Below are 20,854 nucleotides of genomic sequence, written 5' to 3' on the forward strand. Positions count from 1 at the left end.
TAGTCTGTCTTCAAAATACGTTTCCACTCTTCACAGATTTGTTCCCAGTTGGGTTCTTTGTTATAATGGAATTAAGTCTATTCATTTAATTTGAGACGAATTTAACATCTTTACAATTTTTCCTCTTTTTATTCAGATCACGGTAAGCCTCTTCATTATTTCTAGTCTAATTTTATCCCACTCCGATACGATTTTGTATGGCTCTGTAGTTTTCCTCGTATAAATTCTACATATTTCTTATCGGAGTTATTTCTATGTGTCTCATGTTTTTTTGTTGTTGTTGCGATTGTCGATGGAACCTTTTTAATTTTTAATTTTTTTTCCCCCCCATTCAAAAATGAACTCCGTGGAGCAATAGGATCTCTACCACCCCTTTCCGGGGGGAGACTCTATGGTTCCTCGGTGCTATGACCGCATTCTACTCGCACCTACAGTATCCGAACCTGAAGGAAGGTGGCAACCGAGAGTTGCCAAGCAAAGGGCCGCTCTATCTCGCCTTTGTTCTCCTCTCTGTGGCTACTGCGCAGGCGTAGTCGCCCCAGGGCCGACCCCGCCTTCCCGGTCGTGGGCCCAGCTCGGGAGCGCCGGCGCACTGGCGCGCTCCGCTTACACGCTCCGGGGCCTGTAGGCGCCGCGAGTTCCGGCTGTCGCCGTCGCCGCCGCAGCTCCTGGAGGTCGGTTGCGACGAGTAACGGTGCTGGGACGAGCCCTGCGCCTTCTTAGATATGTACCCGAGCTGGGGCCGATATGGCGGGAGCAGCCACTATCCGCCGCCGCCGGTCCCGCCGCCGCCGCCGGTGGCGCTTCCTGAGGCCTCGCCCGGGCCTGGGTACTCGAGCTCGACGACTCCCGCGGCCCCCTCGTCCTCAGGCTTCATGAGCTTCCGCGAACAGCACTTGGCTCAGCTCCAGCAGCTGCAGCAGATGCACCAGAAGCAAATGCAGTGCGTGCTCCAACCCCATCACCTTCCTCCGCCCCCCATGCCGCCCCCGCCGGTGATGCCCGGGAGCGGCTACGGAGACTGGCAGCCGCCGCCGCCACCGATGCCCCCGCCACCGGGGCCGGCCCTCAGCTATCAGAAACCGCAGCAGTACAAACACCAGATGCTGCACCACCAACGAGACGGGCCTCCTGGTTTGGTTCCCATGGAGCTGGAATCCCCCCCTGCATCTCCCCCTGTGCCGCCAGGGTCCTATATGCCCCCATCTCAGTCTTACATGCCCCCACCTCAGCCGCCGCCCTCGTACTACCCCCCGGCCTCGTCTCAGCCCTACTTACCGCCCGCCCAGCCGTCCCCTTCTCAGTCTCCACCTTCCCAGTCCTACCTGGCGCCCACTCCTTATCCTCCCTCTTCCTCCTCGCAATCCTATGGGAGCCATTCCCAGTCCTACTTGCCCTCTTCTCAGGCATCTCCTTCCCGCCCTTCCCAGAGCCACTCTAAATCCCCGCTACTAGCTCCTCCACCACCGTCCACCGCTTCTGGGAATAAGACAACTGTCCAGCAAGAGCCTGTGAAGAGTGGTGCCAAGAACAAGAATGCTGAACAGCATCAAGCTGCCCCTGAGCCAGATCCTTCTAAGATGACTCCACAGGTAAGAAAGCATGTGCCGGAGCCTCATCTTTTCACCTCGAGGGCCCTAAGTGAGCAGGCCTCCGGGCTTTAACCGGTGCTTAGCCTAATTATAACACTGTGACTAGCTAATGCACACTCCAAAGGATTCCATAAGAGTCCGGGGTCTGACTGCACCGCTTTTTAATGACCTAAATGTGGATTTTTAAAACTGAAAATGTTTCTAGACACCACAGAGCAGTGAGGTGGCTCAAAAGTTACTTCTTAGATGTATTCCTTGATTTCCTTTGACCACCTTCTTAGATTTTCTTGCTTTTGCAAAGGACTTTGCTTTAAAGTTGTATTTTAAAATGCTTTAAACTTGTATTTTAAACTAAAATTTCCATTTGAGAGGCAGCATAAAAAAGAAGCTTCTGAAAGAACTGACACTTGAAATGCATATAAACTTTATGACCAGTTAGCTTCTTTAAAAGAATTTTTTAGGGGCCACAGACAGCTGTCAGCTTCCTGAATTAAAAGGTCTCACCAATTGAAGGATTGAAATCTTGTGCTTATCAGGAGCCTCCTAATTATGCTCACAGATATATATGCAATACATAGGGGAGTCTACACATTGGACTCTTTGGGGAGTCGATTGGTCATGTAAGGAATTGACCCATACATGCTTTTCTCACATCACTTGAAGATTTAAGACATGACCAATTTGCTGTATTGCATTGGTGTTATCGTTCACTCCAGAGTAACAGCCTTGGGATTTGGCCAAGGTAAAAAAAAAAAAAAAAAAAAGTAAAAGTGTGATGCCTCTTCATTCATGAGAGAGCCATTCCTCTAAACTTCTATTTGAAGTGATGGTTCCCAGAGAGCGGTCAAAGACAGATAGGATAGCAGTAATAAATTCTATCCTTTAGAAAGAAGATAGAACTGAAGTGGATAAATTATTTCTGATGATTTCCTAAAATAGACCTTTAGCACTTACTAATCTACCTTAGATTTCCTAATGAATCAAAAGATCCTTTTAATTTACAAACTCAGATTTACATATAAAAGATTTCCAAAAGATAGGGATGAGGTATTTGAATATTACAGTGTTTTGGCATTAGAAATTAAGAACAGAAACAAGTTGTTTTAAGTAAGCAAGATGTTGTGGTTGGCACATCATCAGGAGAAAACACTTGAGGTGCTGGGGTGAAATAGTAGAGTAAGGGATTCTGTTGGCTTACGCTAGAGTACCATCCCACCAGGTTAGTTCCCCCAGATTCCTCTGTTATAGAGACAGAATTTGTCTCCTTCCCCACCCCACTCTGAAATTTCCAGTGCTTTTGTTGTCAAACACTGCGTTAATTCAAAATATGACATTTATATCTTCATCTCTACTGGACTGTTTTTTTCTGGCCTTTTAGAGAGATAAACATTGTTTTATGGGATGGCGGGAGGGGGATCAAACCTGTCCTTAATATAATACCATGAGCACTGCTTTTGCTTTTCTGCCTTTGTACCCTTGTATATAGTGAACTTCTTTTAGTGCTTTGAATATTCAGTGCCACCAATTCTTTGGTGAGAGCCATAAAGAAAGCAGTCGGAAAGAAAGCTATTCAAGATGCGAAGTGTGAATGGGCTAATTATCAAAAACAGGCATTATAAGCCTGTTTAGGCTTTCCTGCCTCTACCTAGAATTCATCCCAACTTCCTCGATCCTCTTTCCCCCCTGTAGTTGTATTGCTTTCAAGGCACATCTCACATATCAGGGTCTCTGTGAAGCCATGCCTCAGCTCAGCCATTTGATTGGTTCTGTTCTTCAGATTGTAAGTCCCTTGCAGACAGGGACTATCTCACTCATCTTTTTATCTCCTGTAGCACCTAGGACAGTGCCTTGCAAATTGTAGGCTCTCCACAAAGGTTTGTTGAGTAAGATACAAGAGTTGCATGTTCTAGACTTAGGATGCTTTGGTTTATTAGATGATAAATATTTTCTTCATGCCAGTGCCAATCTCAGATAACTAATCCTTTGGCATATTTTTCTTTGATTTATATTCTATTTTTGGAAAATGTCATTTAAAATGTGAAAGATTTTAAACATACAGAAGTTCCCTTCCCCCCACCCCCCAATCCACAGTTTTGCTTCACTCCGAACATATTAAATGGAAATTTCCAGAAATGCTCAATTTACTGTGCTGTGCTGAGTAGCGTTATGAAATCTTGCTCCATTCTGTCCGTCCCTCCTGGAAATGAACTATCCCTTTGTCCAGCATATCCACCCTGTATCAACTACTTGTCTATTTGTCCATTAGTAGCCCTCTTGGTTAATAGATTAACTGTTGCAGTATTGCCATACTTGTGTTCAAGTAATCCTATTTTACTTAATGGATGCAAACACAGGAATAATATATTAGCAATTTGGAAATGCCAAAGAGAAGCTGTCAAGTGCTTCTTTCAAGTGGAAAGGTGAAAGTTCTCGACTTAATAAGAAAAGGAAAATAATGACATGGTCAGGTTGCTAAGATCTATGGCAAGAACAAATCTTTTATTCGTGAAATTGTTAAGAAGGAAAAAAATTTGTGGTAGTTTGCTGAGAGAGACCACATTTATTATAACAGTGTTGTTATAATTGTTCTATTTTATTGTTGTCAGTCTCTTAGTGTGCCTAATTTATAAATTAAACTTTGTCATAGATATGTATGTATAGGGGAAAAACAGTACGTATATAGTTCAGTACTGCCTGCAGTTTAGGCATCCACTGGGGGTCTTGGAGCGTATCTCCTGCACATAAAAGGGACTACTATACACAAAAGTGAAAATGGTATGATGCCTCCCCCCCATATACCCAACATTCAGATCCAACAACTCAAGAGTTTGCCATGTTTACTTCACCTAGGCCTTTTTTTATTGTTCCTGCTAAAATATTTTAAATCAAATCTTAAATCTCATGTCATTTCATCCTTATATTCTTAGACATCTTTCCAAAAAACAGAGCCTTTTCTTAGATTAACACATTATAACACCTAGCAAAATTAACAACTGTATACCTGATCCATTCAGATTTCCCTTACTGTCTCGCCATACTAATGGAATTAAAAATAAATCCTTGATATCATCCATGCTAAAATTCCCCAATAGATTCAATTATGTTTGGTTGGTTTGTTCAAATCAGGATCCAATATAGATGTTTTGGATAATTCTTTGTTGTGGGGGACTGTCCTGTGCATTGTATTATGTTTAGCAGCATCTCTGTCTCTACCTACTAGATGCTATTAGCAGCCCCTAGTTGTGATAACCAGAAATGTTTCCAGACATTGCCAAATATTCCCTGGGGGGGAAGGGGGGGGGCAAAATCACCCTCAGTTGAGAACACCCGATTTAACTCAGTTTCTTCTATTCTCTTTTTCTATCCCATGCTATTGAACTTGATGAAAAATCTGTTGGTTGTCCCGTAGAATGTCCTTCATTCTGGATTTGTCTGCTGTCTCATGGTGTCATTTGACTTGTTCTTCTCTTTTCCATGTTTTTTGTAATGTAGAAGTTAACTCTGAAGTTCAACTTTAGATTTAAGCTCAACTTTCTTTTGGCAAGTGTACTTTGTAACCTAGGTAATGCTGTGTACTTCATTTACATCCCATTAGGAGACACTCAGTGCCTGGTTGTCCCACTGTTGGTGGTGCCAAGATTGATCAGGGGGCGGCAGTCTGGTCCCTCCACTGTAAAGCTTCCCATCAATTTTGCATGTTCCTTCCATCTAGTGGTTCATCCATTGATGTTCTTTGCCTGAATAAGTTATTTCTTCATTAGAGGCTACAATGTGGTGATTTTTTTTCGTGCCATTTCTTCTACATTTATTAAATAGAATTCTGTAAAGAAATACTTGCACTCATGAACCATAATTGTTTGATTGGAAATACAGTTAGTATAGGAAAGACAGGATAAATGCTTGATATCCTTCCATTTAGTTTCTGGTTTTCAGAGTAAAGCATTGGTGATTTAATGGAATGCATATTTTTTCAATAATTAAATTTTCTGTTTGTTTAATGGACTAACTAGATAAAGTGCATATTAGCCTTTTTTCATGAGTTGTGATTTTTATCTTTTTAGTCTCAAAACTTATTTGTGAAAAGCTGTTGAATTTTTTTTTTAGTTTTTAGTCCTTTATTTAATGTTCAAGTACTTATTGAGTAGCAACTCTGTGCCAGGTACTATGCTTAGTATTGAAGATGAAGTGGTAAACACCAGGCCTCATTGACTTGTTCTGATAGGGGTGGGGGAAAGACATTTAAGTAACTAAGAGAAGAACAGGGTGTTATCACATTATAAAATACAAAATATAGGATTATAAAATATAAAATATCACTCAATTGTTCCATAAAGAATGGGGAAAGGTGAGGTGTGTGTGTTTTTTTAAGCTCAGAATCCAGCACATAGTAAGTGAAAAACAAATATTTTTTTTAAATGATTGGATATAGGAGGGACTTCTAACCTAGTTGAAGAGGCCTCCCTTTGTAAGTGATATTTAAGTGAAACCCAAAGAATGGGTAGGAATTAACCAGACAGAGCTCAAGGAATTAAGTTCAGTAAGGCATACTAAAATCTGAGGGTGATGGTTGTAGACACAAACCAGATTAGGAAGGGCCTATCAGGACTATCCTAAGGGCAGTAGGAAGGAGGTGAGAGATTTTATATAGTCAAATGTGGCAGATTGGCATTTGAAAAAACTCACTGTTTGCAATATAGAGAGTAGACTCAAAAGGAACAGGAGTGATTTATAGAGAATATTTAATAAATAATTCAGGCAAGAGATATTAATGGCTGCCATGGCCGGTTTTGCTCAGTGATTAGAGCGTGGACCCTCAGACCTAAGGGTTGTGGGTTCAATTCTCAGTCAAGGGCACGTACCAGCTTCAATCCCCTCCCCAGAGCGGGAGGCAACCAATCGATGTGTCTCTCTCATGTTGATACTTTCTCTCTCTCTCTCTCTCTCTCTCTCTCTCTCTCTCTCTCTCCCCTCCCTCTCTCTCCCTCTCTCCCTCTCTCTCTCTCTCTCTCTCTCTCCCTCCCTCTCTCTCCCTCTCTCCCTCTCTCTCTCCCTCTTTCCCTCTCTCCCTCTCTCCCTCTCTCTCTCCCTCTCTCCCTCTCTCCCCTCCCTGTCTCGCTCTCCCTTTCCCCTTCCTTTCACTCTCTCTAAAAATCAATGAAAAAATATCCTCATTCTTCGGATGAGGATTAAAAAAGAGAGAGAGATAATAGTGGCTTAGACTTGGATGGTGATCCTGGAGATGGAGAGAAGTGGAAGACTGGAGAAATGTTTAGGTGCTAGACTCCAATAGATTGAGTGGTATTGGAGAGGAAGGCATCAATGATGATGTCTGGCTTTCTAGAATAGGCTGCTGGGTGGATGGTGATCCCATTTATTAATAAAATAGGAGAACCTGGAGAAGGAGGAAGAACGGGTCTGGGAATGAGGGGGAAATGATGAGTTAAGTTTTAGATCTACTGAGTTTCAAGTTCTTGAGATGTAAGAGTCCAAAGGGAGATGTCCAATTGGAAGTTAGATATAGGTGTGGAATCTGGAAGGGAGATCTGGGAAACATGATAGACTTGTGAGTCATCAGCATAAAAATGGTATTTAAAGTGTGTAGAGTAAGAATAGAGGTTAATGGACATTGAGCCTAGCCTCACAGAATCTCGGTATCTCAGGGAACCAGCAGGAAAAAAAAGTCACATAGATAGATGGAAAATCAGGACAGTGTAGTGCCACAGAGGTGAAGGGAAGACTTTCTAGGAGGAGGGAGTGGCCAGCTGTGTCATGTACTGCTGAGAGGTTGAGCAAGATAAAGACTTTGAGTTATATTTTGCATTTACTGACATGTAGATTATTGTTGACCTTGGCAGGAGCAGTTTCATAGTGACTGAAGCCATATTGCATTGATTTGAGGAGTGATGGAAGGTGAGGAAATGGGGATGGTGAGTATAGACCACTCTTTCAAGAAGTTTGACTGAAGGAGAGAGAATGAGGGCAGGGCTGGAGGAAGAAGTGAAGTAAAGGAGCTATTTTTTTTTTTTTTTAAGATGGAACTAAGATTATCTGGTGACCTTAATTTCTTGGAGTAGAATGTAAACCTCAAAAATACAGAAAATAAATATATTTTAAATAAATTTTTAAAATGGAAATCTAATATTATACCAGATTCTCCCTCCTCCCCTTCACTTTAGGATATAAAAGACATAATACATTTAGTTTTATAGGCATTTATAATAATCAACCTGGATAGGCAAGGCCTCAAATTAATTTTTAAAAGCTCTCTCACTCTCACTTTCTCATTCTCTTACTCTCCTTCATATTTTCCTACTTGAAAAATTATTTAGTGCCTAGTTCATAACTGTACTGGTAGCCAACAGTCAGTATGTGCTTGATGAATAAATTAGCACCTTTTCTGGGTGCTAATATAAATATATTTGTGAAAAATAATTCTTTTTTTTAAAAAATATATTTTATTGATATTTTACAGAGAGGAAGGGAGAGGGGTAGAGAGTTAGAAACATCGATGAGAGAGAAACATTGATCAGCTGCCTTCTGCACACTCCCATCTGGGGATGTGCCCGGAACCAAGGTACATGCCCTTGACCGGAATCGAACCTGGGAAGCTTGAGCCCGCAGGCCAACGCTCTATCCACTGAGCCAAACCGGTTAGAGCTGAAAAATAATTCTTGCATCCTAACTTTTTAACTCCAATCTCTTTCTTTTCTTCCTTTTTTTTAAAAAAATATATTTTATTGATTTTTTACAGAGAGGAAGGGAGAGGGATAGAGAGTTAGAAACATTGATGAGAGAGAAACATCGACCAGCTGCCTCCTGCACACCCCCCACGGGGATGTGCTCGCAACCAAGGTACATGCCCTTGACTGGAATCGAACCCGGGACCCTTCAGTCCACAGGCTGACGCTCTATCCACTGAGCCAAACCGGTTTCAGCTCCAATCTCTTTCTTTAAAAAAAAATATTTTTATTAATTTCAGAGAGGAAGGAAGAGGGAGAGAGAGAAACATCAATGATGAGAGAGAATCATTGATCGGCTGCCTCCTGCATGCCCCACACTGAGGATCAAGCCCAAAACCCAGGCATGTGCCCTCACCAGAAATTGCACTGTGACCTGGTTTATAGATGGATGCTCAACCACTTAGCCACACTGGCCGAGGCAAAATTTTTTTTAATGTGACATATGCTGTGATTTGATCTGATTTGTGAGCTAACATTCCATATGAGATGGAGTTGTGTGATATGATGGGACATTTAGAAGAACCAGGTACTAGTTCAGCTTCATTAGCAAGTGTAGGCAGATTTTATTCCTTTCTAAAATAAAAGTAAATCATCCTTCTTGTCACTGAGGGCATTTTTTTAATGATGTCATCATTATTCATTTGGAGAGCTTTAAGAATGTGTCCAAACTTAGTCCTAGGATTGAATTAAACATGCTTCCTGCTTATTGGGTTCATATTAAGTAAAAATTGACCTGCAGTGCCTTCTGTCAGTAAACTGGCAATTACTTGAGCTCCTAATAAGGTCCTTAACCCTAGACTAAGTCTAAGACAAAGATAGGAAGCATGAAAATAAGGAAGGTGCAAATTCATAAAGAATCTTCATCTCTGTAACTATTAGTTTCTAGTTTGTGACAGATAGTTTGCCTCTTTGTATCTTTTGGTGATGTTTTCAAAGCAACTGAAAAAAGAGAAACTTTTAACTTTTACTAGAAACAGACTTATTTGCTTTTCTTAAACTGAAAGGTAAACCTATTGCTATTTTTATAAAATAATAAAAGAAGGTTGAAAATGTTTTAATACTGTATTATTGTTGACTATTATGATCACTGTACTATTTTGTTTGTTTGCTTATTTTTACAATTGAATGGTAAAAGCAATTATATCCTGGAAGCTGATGATTATGTGTATGATAATTAAAAACAAAAAACGCCAATCATAACCTAAACTTTAAAATGGAGTTAGATGAAATGTATTCTTCCCAGTGGATTGGAGCATAGAAATGAGTGGCCTAGAGCAGTGGTCGGCAAACTCATTAGTCAACAGAGCCAAATATCAACAGTACAATGATTGAAATTTCTTTTGAGAGCCAAATTTTTTAAACTTAAACTTCTTCTAACGCTACTTCTTCAAAATAGACTCGCCCAGGCCATGGTATTTTGTGGAAGAGCCACACTCAAGGGGCCAAAGAGCCGCATGTGGCTCGCAAGCCGCAGTTTGCCGACTATGGGCCTAGAGAGATGTCTTCAGTTGATTAACAGTAATTTATTTATATCCTACAGTATGGTCCAACACTGTATGTTTAAGCACCAGATATAAGAAAAGAGTGAAACATTAATCTTCTAAGAAAATTATCCTGTGAGTGGAAAAAAGATAACAAAACAGTATGTTAAATGAGAAAGAGTTTGTATATATTATGTATATTTTATGCATCTGCTTTCATATAGAAAATTGGGGAAGTATACAATAAAATATTAGCAATATAGAAAATCCTGGTTATCCAACGATAATGAATCACAGTGAATGCCAATAAAATGAATCCATTTAACATAGAGACCAAAAGTTTATTGTAAAATATTTATTTGGGACATAATCTTGAAAAAACAGAGCTCAAAAATCATAAAGAATGGCTGAGTCTTAGAATGAACAAAAAATAAATATAGATTATGTTTCCATACTATAATTTTTCTAACAAAATTATATGGCAACATTACATATCATCTTTTATTTAGTTTTTGGATATACTGAAAAACTATTTTAGGGATTTATCAGTTTTACCAGGCCATTTTTCAACCTTTGATAGTTAAACATTCTCTTTTGTAGTTCCTATTATAAAAGTTACTAGTGGCTCGGTGCGTGAAATTCGTGCACATTAAAAGGGAATTGATTAGAGGAAATATTTTAATATCACTATTATATCCTGTCAGAGTCTGGGCTGGCGCCCATGGGGACACAGCGTCAAGTCCAGCTGGCGCTGCGAGACCCAGAGTCAAGTCCTGGGTGCGGGTATCTGGCTCCCTCTTCCCTCTTGTCAGAGTCTGGGCCGGCACCCGCGGGGACACAGCATCAAGTCCAGCCAGCACCGCGAAACCCAGAGTCAAGTCCCCGCCCACCCACGTGCACCTCGCTGCGCACGCAGCCCCGCCCACTCACTCGGCGCCTGCCGCGCACGTTGCCTCCTGGTGATGGGTCTTTACGGTGTGAGGGTGTCACAACCACAGGCTTTTTATATATAGGACTAGAGGCCTGGTGCATGAAAATTCATGCAATGGAGGGGGGGTCCCTCAGCCTGGCCTGCCCCCTCTCACAGTCCAGGAGCCCTCAGGGGAGGGAGGTGACCTGGCAATCAGGGGAAGGCGATGCCCCCATCACACCTCTGCTGCTGCCACTGCTGGCAGTGCAAGCCTTGGCCAGCCCTGGTTACCTGACCCCCCAGCTGCCATCCGAGGCTTGCCTGCATCTTGGGCCGGCCCTTGGTGTCTGTGCAGCTGCCATCCGAGGCTTGCCTGCGCCTCGGGTTTCAGCTGTGCAGCCGCCATCCAAGGCTTGCTTGCGCCTTGGGCATCGGCTGGGCAGCCGCCATCTGAGGCTTGCCTGCGCCTCGGGCGTAGGCTGGGCAGCCAATATCCGAGGCTTGCCTGTGACTCGGGCTGGCCCTGGGTGTCTGGGGAGGCTGAGAGGACTGGGGGACTCCAGAGGAAGGCACACAGAGCTAGACTGGACCTACCTGGGGGCGGGCCCAGCCATGCTTCACGCCTGCTGCCCCGGCGGGGCTGAGGGGACTAGGCATCACCATCTTGTGGCTATGGGTGCCACCATCTTTGAGGGTGTGACAGTCAGTTAGCATATTCCCTCCTTATTGGCTGTGGGCACTGCCATCTTTGTGAGGGTGTGATGGTCAATTAGCATGTTCCCTCTTTATTAGATAGGATTTTTGCTTGCTAACCAGTAGGACTTTTGTTAGATCCTCAGCTCTCAGTAATGAGTTTCAAAGTTTTCCAACATCACATTTTATCAAATCCTGCATCCTAAAAAAACACTCCAAACACACAAATCCTGAATCCTTATAATTATAGTAGAAATATATGCTGTTGCCGAAACCGGTTTGGCTCAGTGGATAGAGCGTCGGTCTGCGGACTGGAAGGTCCCAGGTTCGATTCCGGTCAAGGGCATGTACAATGGTTGCGGGCACATCCCCCAGTGGGGGGGTGTGCAGGAGGCAGCTGGTCGATGTGTCTCTCTCATCGATGTTTCTAGCTCTCTATCCCTTTCCCTTCCTCTCTGTGAAATATCAATAAAATATATTAAAAAAAAGAAAGAAAGAAATATATGCTGTTGTTAATTATAGACATATACAGGGCAGTATATTAGTGAATATTTGAGTGTTATGACAACTTTTTTTCCTTATGCAACTTTATAACTATGGAGATTATATAGTGACTCCTGGGATAATGAAGATCCTGTAGTTATTTCTGAGTGGTAAGATTTTTTTTTGCTGATTTAAACAATTAGTTATTGCTTTTTTATGCAGTCATTTCTCTTTATTTGAAGTATTTTGTTCTATACAGTCACCGGGAACTATAAAATAATCAGGAACACTGAATTAGTAACTACTGAACCATTGCTCCTAAGGGAAATACAGGGTTATGTTCCTGTGAGCCTTTGGTCACATTTTCATCAGCTAATCAAGGCATAATCTTGATTTATGTGTGTTTCTGTTTAAAGACCCTTATTTAATATATATTATTGATTCATTAAAATTGACTTCACAGCCAGCAACACTGTAACATATGCATGAATGAAGCTTTATATAACATATTTTCTCTATAATGCACGTCATCGCCTTCTGGCACTTAGGAACACTAGTCAGCACTTCAGCACTATGCTTGGTGGCCACTTTAAACAACAAAATCACTAATAAAAAAAGCACAGAGACCAGCCCTTGTGGTTGAGTTGTTAAGCATTGACCTATGAACCAGGAGGTCACAGTTCGATTCCTGGTCAGGGCACATGCCTGTGTTGTGGGCTCGATCCCTAGTTTGGGGCGTGCAGAAGACAGCCAATCAATGATTCTCTGCCGTCATTGATGTTTCTATTTCTTCCTCTCCCTTCCTCTCTGAAATCAATCAATATATATATATATGTATATATATGTATATATATATGTGTGTGTGTGTATATATATATATATATATATATATATATATATATATATATATATTTTAAAAAGCACAGAAATGCAAAAAAAAAAAAGTGACCCTAATTAGACCATTGAAAAGGCCACTTATTTACAGTAGGAGAACCACAGAAAAAGGTGGGCATGGCCATGTTGTGCCTGAGCTGGGTCGTGCAAGTCAAGTGACTCAAATTTTTCACCATTGTTCATACATATAGGCAAATTCACAAATACAGAATCCATGAATAATGAGGATCAGCTGTATTTTCTTAATTTTTTTCCACATTAAACTTGTGATCTTTTAAAGTGAAAGCACAAAACAGGCTTCCAGAAAATGAAATTACATTATAATTTGGAAGGCAGAGTGAGACTTTTAAAATCAATAGAAAGCATTTAAAAAACACATTCTATTCTAATTTATGCATACAGTAGTTCCCCTTTTCTATGGTTTCCCTTTCTGCAGTTTCAGTTACCTGTGATCAACCACTGTCAAAAAATATTAAATGGAAAATCTCAGAAATATACAATTTGTAAGTTTTAAATCGTGCGCCGTTCTGCTTTGCTTATGAAATATCACACTGCCCCACACTGTCCTGATCCATCCCATTCGGGATGTGACTCATCCCTTTGTCTGGCACATCCATGAAGTATACGCTATCCATGCCATTAGTCACTCACCTGTCTCGGTTATCAGATACCCAATATTACAGTGCTTGTGTTCAACCCTTATTTTACTTAATAATGTCTCATTCACCTCACTTCATCTCATCACGTAGGCATTGTATCATCATCACAAGAAGTGTGAGTACAGTACCATAAGATATTTTAGGGGAGAGAGAGAACCACATTCATGTAACTTTTGTTACATTACATTATTATAATTGTTCTGTTGTATTGTTATTGTTGTTAATCTCTTATTGTGCCTAATTTATAAACTAAACTATCATAGGTATGTATGTATAGGAAAAAAAAAGGTAGGATATATAGAGTTCAGTACTATCCACTGTTTAGGCCGCCACTGGAGGTCTTGGAATGTATCTCCCTTGGATAAGGGAGGACTTCTGTATAGACCTAGGAATATACTACAAATATTTAAAAGAATATACAACAGATGTTTAAAAGGGAGAAGGCAGTGAGAAGAGGTAGGATTATTTGATTGTGTTCATTAATTATAAAATCCCCCTGGATAAGTCTGAATCAACTAAAGACAGGTTAAAAGCAGATAGCTGTGAATACTGACAGGTTTTACTTGATCATTTATCAAAAAGACTGCTCTCACTTCCAAAAGTATGTATTTTAAGAGTAGAGAAGTATGTTCAATTGATATGTATGGCATGGTTTAACTTAAATGTATAAATTTGGGGAAGGGATTGAAAATCTTACTTATTTGTCTTTCTCAGTCTAGCTTTGCCTTTTCTTGCATATAGACACATGAATGCAGACACAAATGTGGCTCTCTCTAAACACCAAGTTGCAGCTATACAGGATTGTCAAGTAAAATTCTTAAAAATGGTTTCTGTTGTAGGAACAGCAGCAGTATTGGTATCGACAGCACTTGCTTAGTTTGCAGCAGAGGACAAAAGTGCATTTGCCAGGACACAAAAAGGGTCCTGTCATAGCAAAGGATCCACCCAAGCCAGTAAAAGAAGTTACAGTACCTGCCACCAGTCAAGTACCAGAACCCCCTCCATCTGAGGAGCCCCCATTACCACCTCCTAATGAGGAGGTACCACCCCCTCTCCCACCTGAGGAATCCCAGGTAACCATAAAGTTAATTATTTGGTTTTTATTAAATTGTTCAACTTTTTTCTGATTCATTTATATATATTTTTATCGTGAATAGATATATATTTTTATGTGTTTTTTTTAAGTACATGTAAAATTCCATTTATGGAATATTAGATTATGCCTTATCGGGTTTAGAAAAGGCATTTTTTTGGCATCCCCTCTCTGGAGCATGCCAACACCTTTCTCATCTCTCTCTTTCTCCCAGGTACATTACCTTTGCCTTTCCCTCTCCTAAGTTCCAATGGCTCTTTTGCTTCTGTAACTTGTTTCCAAAGCCATTGCAGCCCAGCTGGCTCACTTCCACTACCTCAGTAACTTTCTAAATAAACTTTCTCTTATAATTTGGGGGGGGGGGGGGGGGAAGAGAGAGAAAAGGCTTTTTTTTTTTTTTTCATGGTTTAAATGAGAGTGAAGAGTTAGACACTCTTGTAAATTGTGTCTCTAAGCACTAAAGGACTGCCAGTTATTTTCAGATTGGCAGCACACAGCAATATTTAAGAGCTTCAACTTTTTGCCCTAGCCGGTTTGGCTCAGTGGATAGAGCGTTGGCCTGTGGACTGACGAGTCTCAGGTTCGATTCTGGTCAAGGGCACATGCCTGGATTGCAGGCTCAATCCCCCGTGGTGTATGTGTGTGTGCGTGCGCAAGAGGCAGCCGATCCATAATTCTCTCTCATCATTGATGTTTTTCTCTCTCTCCCTCTCCCTTCCTCTCTGAAATCAATAAAAATATGTGTTTTTTTTTAAAAAAGGACTTTTATTGTCAAATGACCTAGGCTGCTGTCCAGGCACTGCCACTTGCTGGTACTGACTCTGAGCAAGTTAGTTAACCATTCTGTACTTCAGTATCCTCATCTGCAAAATAGATTGTAGCATTAAATGTAATTTAGGATACTTACTGGCACATGGAAAGTTCTCACATTGGTCCAAAGGTCATTGTTCTAATAGTCATATGTGGAAATTTTATTGAATCATAATAATTACACTGTAGTCCATTGATGAAAAGTAACTAAGGTGCAAGAGAAAGATTTCTCATAGAGTGAAAATGACATTAAATGTAGATTGACTTTGTTGGGTAATGATTGTCCTATTTAAGAACAGTGAAATGATTATTCTAGTGAAGACTGGAATTTATAAACTCCTAGGTATTGGTATCCATTATCACAGTACAGATAGAGCTAGGTATTTATCTAAAGATAGAATAGCTTTTATCAATCAGGCAGAGTTGTAGGGATTCTGGACTTGTATTATAATACAATACTTTATAAAATAGGTTTTCTTAATAATTTCATTGCTGTTTTATGATTTAAATAAAAATGTATCTTCTTTTATATTTAGTCTGAGGACCCGGAAGAAGATGCCAGGTTAAAACAGTTGCAGGCTGCAGCAGCACACTGGCAGCAGCACCAGCAGCATCGAGTTGGCTTCCAGTACCAGGGAATAATGCAGAAGCACACTCAGCTACAACAGATCCTACAACAGTACCAGCAGATCATCCAGCAGCCACCACATATGCAGGCAAGTGCTTCTTCAGTTCACACATGGCAAATTGACCCAAGAAATTTAAAATATTTGTTATTCCTGAAGGAGATTGAAGTGTGAAGAAGGAAAGATATTTCCCAAGACGTGCCCAAGTAGTTATCTGTCGCATTAACTTGGGGGCTTGGGAAATGTGGTATTATGCAAATACTCTCATATCAACCCAGACAGATGTTAGAGTACTCTTACTAAGTTATTAAGTACTGACTATTACTGAGAGATTTAAGAACCAGGGTTCTTATCATATAATTATAAGTTTACTTGTGTTTTGCCTACAAACCACTACAGTAACAGACAAGCAAAAATCCACCAAAAAAGGTCAAAACAACCACCACAAAAAACCTAACAAATACACCATAAAAGATGAAATGACTTAGATACTTGCTTGTCTTTTATCTTTGAGGTATAAACTTATGTCTGTATGTCTATAATAATAGATCATTTTTTAAGTTCTTATAAAAGCCTAATATGCTAATTGACTGAATGGCAGAATGACAGGTCACTATGACACACACTGATCATCAGGGGGCAGATGCTCAACATAGGAGCTTCCCCCTGGTAGTCAGTGCACTCCCACAGGGAGAGCATCGCTCCGCCAGAAGCCAGGCTCACGGCTGGCGAGCACAGCGGCGGTGGCAGGAGCCTCTCCCACCTCCGCGGCAGCACTAAGGAGCAGAGAGCCAAGCGGTAAGGAGCAGTGAGCAGGCAGGCGGTAGGTCCTGGACTGCAAGAAGGATGTCTGACTGCTGGCTTAAGCCCGCTCCCTGAGGGGTTCTGGACTGCGAGAGGGCACAGGCCGGGCTGAGGGACACACACCCCCACCCCCTGTGCACAAATTTCGTGCACTGGGCCTCCAGTCCATAATAATATTAAAAACCTGAAAAATACTTATTGCTGAGGTAGGTATTTTGCTTTAGTGTTTGGTTGATTTTTTCAACTCAGTGGTAACTTATTCAGGATGAGGCAAAAGTAGGTTTATAGTTGAGAGTACACAAAACAGTTTATTCTTGTATTATTATTCAACTAGAGGCCTGATGCACGAAATTCGTGCATGGGGCGGGGGTTGTATGTGGGGGTCTTCTCAGCTCAGCCTGCACCCTCTCCAATCCGGGACCCCTCAGGCATCCCTCTCATAATCCTGAACTGCTGGCTCCTAATCGCTCACCTGCCTGCCTGCCTGGTTGCCCTAACTGCCTCCCCGCCTGCCGGCCTGATCGCCCCTCACTGCCTCTGTGTGCCGGCCTGATCGCCTCTAACTGCCCCCCCTGCCAGTCTGGTTGCCCCTAACTGCCCCCACTGCCGGCCAGGTTGCCCCCAAATGCCCCCTCCCGGCTGGCCTGGTCGCTCCTAACTGCCCCCCTACCCCCTCGGCAACCTGGTCACCCCTTACTGCCCCTTCTGCCAGCCTGGTTGCCCCCAACTGCCTCTCCTGCTCCCCCTGTCTCCCCTCACGGCCCCCCCGCCAGCCTGGTTTCCCCATGCAGTTTGCTGTTCAGTCGTTTGGTCGTCCCTCACTAACCCCCCTGCCGGCCTGGTCGTAGGCGGCCATCTTGTGAGGGTGTGAGGGTTAATTTGCATATTACCTATTTATTATATAGGATTATTGTATTATTTTCCATACGAACAACTGTAAGCCTCCTTTTCCTCCACCCTATATAATTAAATCAAAGGAAGAAAGAAGAATGATCATCACCAAATGGATTTAACAAGCTTATCCTTATCCTCCCAAAATCTTTAGTGTTTTAATGTCCTAAGACTTTATATGCCCTTGATTCATTAATATTTATCTTGTTATTAATTCTCTGATATGAATGACTTGAAATAATTTTTATCCCTTTATTTGTAGACCATGTCTGTAGATATGCAACTGCGACATTATGAGATGCAGCAGCAACAGTTTCAACATCTCTACCAAGAATGGGAGCGAGAGTTTCAGCTGTGGGAGGAACAGCTTCATTCCTATCCGCATAAAGATCAACTTCAGGAGTATGAGAAGCAGTGGAAAACATGGCAGGGACATATGAAAGCTACTCAGACCTATCTCCAGGAGAAAGTCAATTCATTTCAGAATATGAAGAACCAGTATATGGGAAACATGTCAATGCCACCTCCTTATGTTCCATATTCTCAGATGCCTCCACCTCTACCAACAATGCCTCCTCCTGTATTGCCTCCATCATTGCCACCACCAGTGATGCCCCCTGCCCTACCTACTTCAGTGCCACCACCTGGCATGCCCCCACCTGTGATGCCACCTTCTCTACCAACCTCTCTGCCCCCACCTGTGATGCCTCCATCTCTGTCTTCAACAGGGCCACCACCAGTTCTTCCCCCACCTCCCCTCTCTTCTGTGGGGCCACCACCAGTTCTTCCCCCACCATCTCTCTCTTCAACAGCACCTCCACCTGTAATGCCCCTTCCACCATTATCTTCAGCCACACCTCCTCCAGGAATACCTGCCCCTGGGGTTCCACAAGGGATACCTCCTCAATTAACAACAGCCCCAGTTCCATCAGTCTCTAGTTCTCAGAGTTCACAACTTCCAGAGAAACCTAGACCAGCATTACTTCCCACTCCTGTGTCTTTTGGTTCAGCCCCACCCTCAACTTACCATCCTCCATTGCAATCAGCTGTTGGCCCTTCAGAACAAGGGAATTCTAAAGCTCCTCTGAGCAAGTCTACTCTGCCATACAGTTCGTTCTCGTCTGAGCCAGGACTTGGGGAGTCTTCAATTGCTCCATCTCAGCAAATCACTGCAGTCAAGGACATGCCAGTGAGGTCAGGTGGACTGCTTCCAGATCCTCCTAGAAGCAGTTACATGGAAGGTCCAAAAGGGCCAAGGTAGGTCTGACTTGTTTGGTTGGTTGGTTGGTTTGGCTGATTTGTTGATTTAGGCTGAGTAGGTCTTGATGGTATAAAACACTTCATTTATAAAATTTTGGTACTCTATATCATTTTAATCTATACACAGTCCTGGTTTACAATTAATTATGCTAGTGTTCACTTATTAAACATAATGAAATCTAGAAATGGTAACCATTTCTTGTGATGTCACTACCTTATCCTATATGTAGAGATTATGGTGTAGGACAGTGGTCGGCAAACTGCGGCTCTTTGGCCCCTTGAGTATTCCACAAAATACCACGTGCGGGCGTGCACATACAGTGCGATTGAAACTTCGTGGCCCATGTGCAGAAGTCGGTTTTTGGCTCTCAAAAGAAATTTCAATCGTCGTACTGTTGATATTTGGCTCTGTTGACTAATGAGTTTGCCGACCACTGGTGTAGGATGAATGTGATGTTTCAGAGTGATGCTTATCAATTTCTTACTGATGTTTCAGCTTCAGAAGTAATATTGATTAGACTTATTTATCTTTTTTGTTTATTTGATAAATAATATAATTGATAACTTCTCTTTGTTAGCTTATAAGCTAACTGTTGGAGATAAAGATGAATACGCCAATATTGTAGTGAAATAAGGCAATGAAATTTAGTGTAAAGGTATATAAAACTTTTGTTTTGCCTATTTGTTCAACAAATATTTATTAAGTTCCTATTCTGTGTTTATAGCAGTGAGTATAACAGAACAGACAAATGTTCCTCAGTTTGGGAGGTGTTTTTCTTTTGTCTAAACCACTTTTTTAAGAAAAAAATACTTTTATTGATTTCAGAGAAGAAAGGAGAAAGGGAGAGATAGAAACATCAATGATGAGAGAGAATCATTGATCAGCTGCCTCCTGCATGCCCCCTACTGTGCCTTGACTGGGAATCAAACCGAGACCTCCTGGTTCATAGGTCGACGCTCGATCACTGAGCCACTCCAGCTGGGCTGAACCACATTTTTTTTTATAGAAAAGTACACACAAAAATTTACTTGTGGTTCCTGAGTTTTTTTTCTTTACCTTTTAAAAGGTGTTAAATTTATTTTTCTAAGTTTGTAAAAGTATGTTTTTCTCACCAAGTTGACCTAAATGATAATTTTCCTACAGAAAAAAATTCAGTAAGATTTTTTTCCAATTGGAAATTGTAATAGACATACATCCTCCTTATACAAAATTTAGACAGGACAGAAGAGGACTGAAAAAAGTAAAAGTCACCTAATTCTACTGTCAATTATTATTTGGGGATAATAGTTTTTAAAATACATGTTTTTAAAATGGCATCATACTACGTATATTGTCATAACTTGCTTTTTCCACTATCAGTACATTGGTTAATTTTCCATCTTAGTGTCAATGGATCTACATCATCATTTTTAATTTATACCTGATTTCAACAATTGACAACAAAATATATCTTGTATTTGTTCCCCAAGTTTCCAATTCTGAAAACAGTACAGCACAAACTTAATCCAAAATCAAAGCTAATTAGAGGCTATTAACATGAGTTTCTCTGGGTACTAGAAGCCTTGCCAGAGACTTTATATACATTGTCATATGGAGTCTTCTCAACAACTTGTGAATTTGTATACCCTACTTTTACCCTTTACAAATGGGCTGAGAGGATTGGGTAACTTGCTCAGGATCGAATCACTGGGACAGTGGAGCCTGAGTTTATACCCAGAGAATCAGAGCAAAAGCACTAGTTAAGTACTGTATGTAACGCCAGGTTTCAATGATATTCATGCTTTCAGTGACGTGCATACTTACAAGTACATTTGTAGCCTTTATTTGGTATGTGTATCTTCTTGATTTGAATTCCTACTTATCTACTGGATTGAGTATTCCTTTTAGATCTGGTGACTGTTTTGCTATCAGAGAAAC

At 41.4% G+C, this 20,854-nt stretch overlaps 1 protein-coding gene across 3 annotated transcripts in view; it reads left to right on the forward strand.

The window, feature by feature from the left end:
* The first annotated feature begins 555 nt into the window (after positions 1 to 555).
* YLPM1 (YLP motif containing 1) overlaps positions 556 to 20,854 on the forward strand; it is a 66,681-nt gene continuing 46,382 nt past the window's right edge. For all 3 annotated transcript variants that reach the window (XR_013813463.1, XM_079769893.1, XM_079769894.1), the window contains exons 1-4: positions 556 to 1,592; positions 14,292 to 14,525; positions 15,892 to 16,071; positions 17,939 to 18,933. Coding sequence is in view for 2 of the 3 variants with exons in the window: in XM_079769893.1 (XP_079626019.1) it covers positions 726 to 1,592; positions 14,292 to 14,525; positions 15,892 to 16,071; positions 17,939 to 18,933 (2,276 nt within the window). In the remaining variant the exon portion in view is untranslated. The remainder of the gene's footprint in view (positions 1,593 to 14,291; positions 14,526 to 15,891; positions 16,072 to 17,938; positions 18,934 to 20,854) is intronic.

This window comes from Cnephaeus nilssonii, assembly GCF_951640355.1.
Source record: "Cnephaeus nilssonii genome assembly, chromosome: 4".
Taxonomy (NCBI): Eukaryota; Metazoa; Chordata; class Mammalia; order Chiroptera; family Vespertilionidae; genus Cnephaeus; species Cnephaeus nilssonii.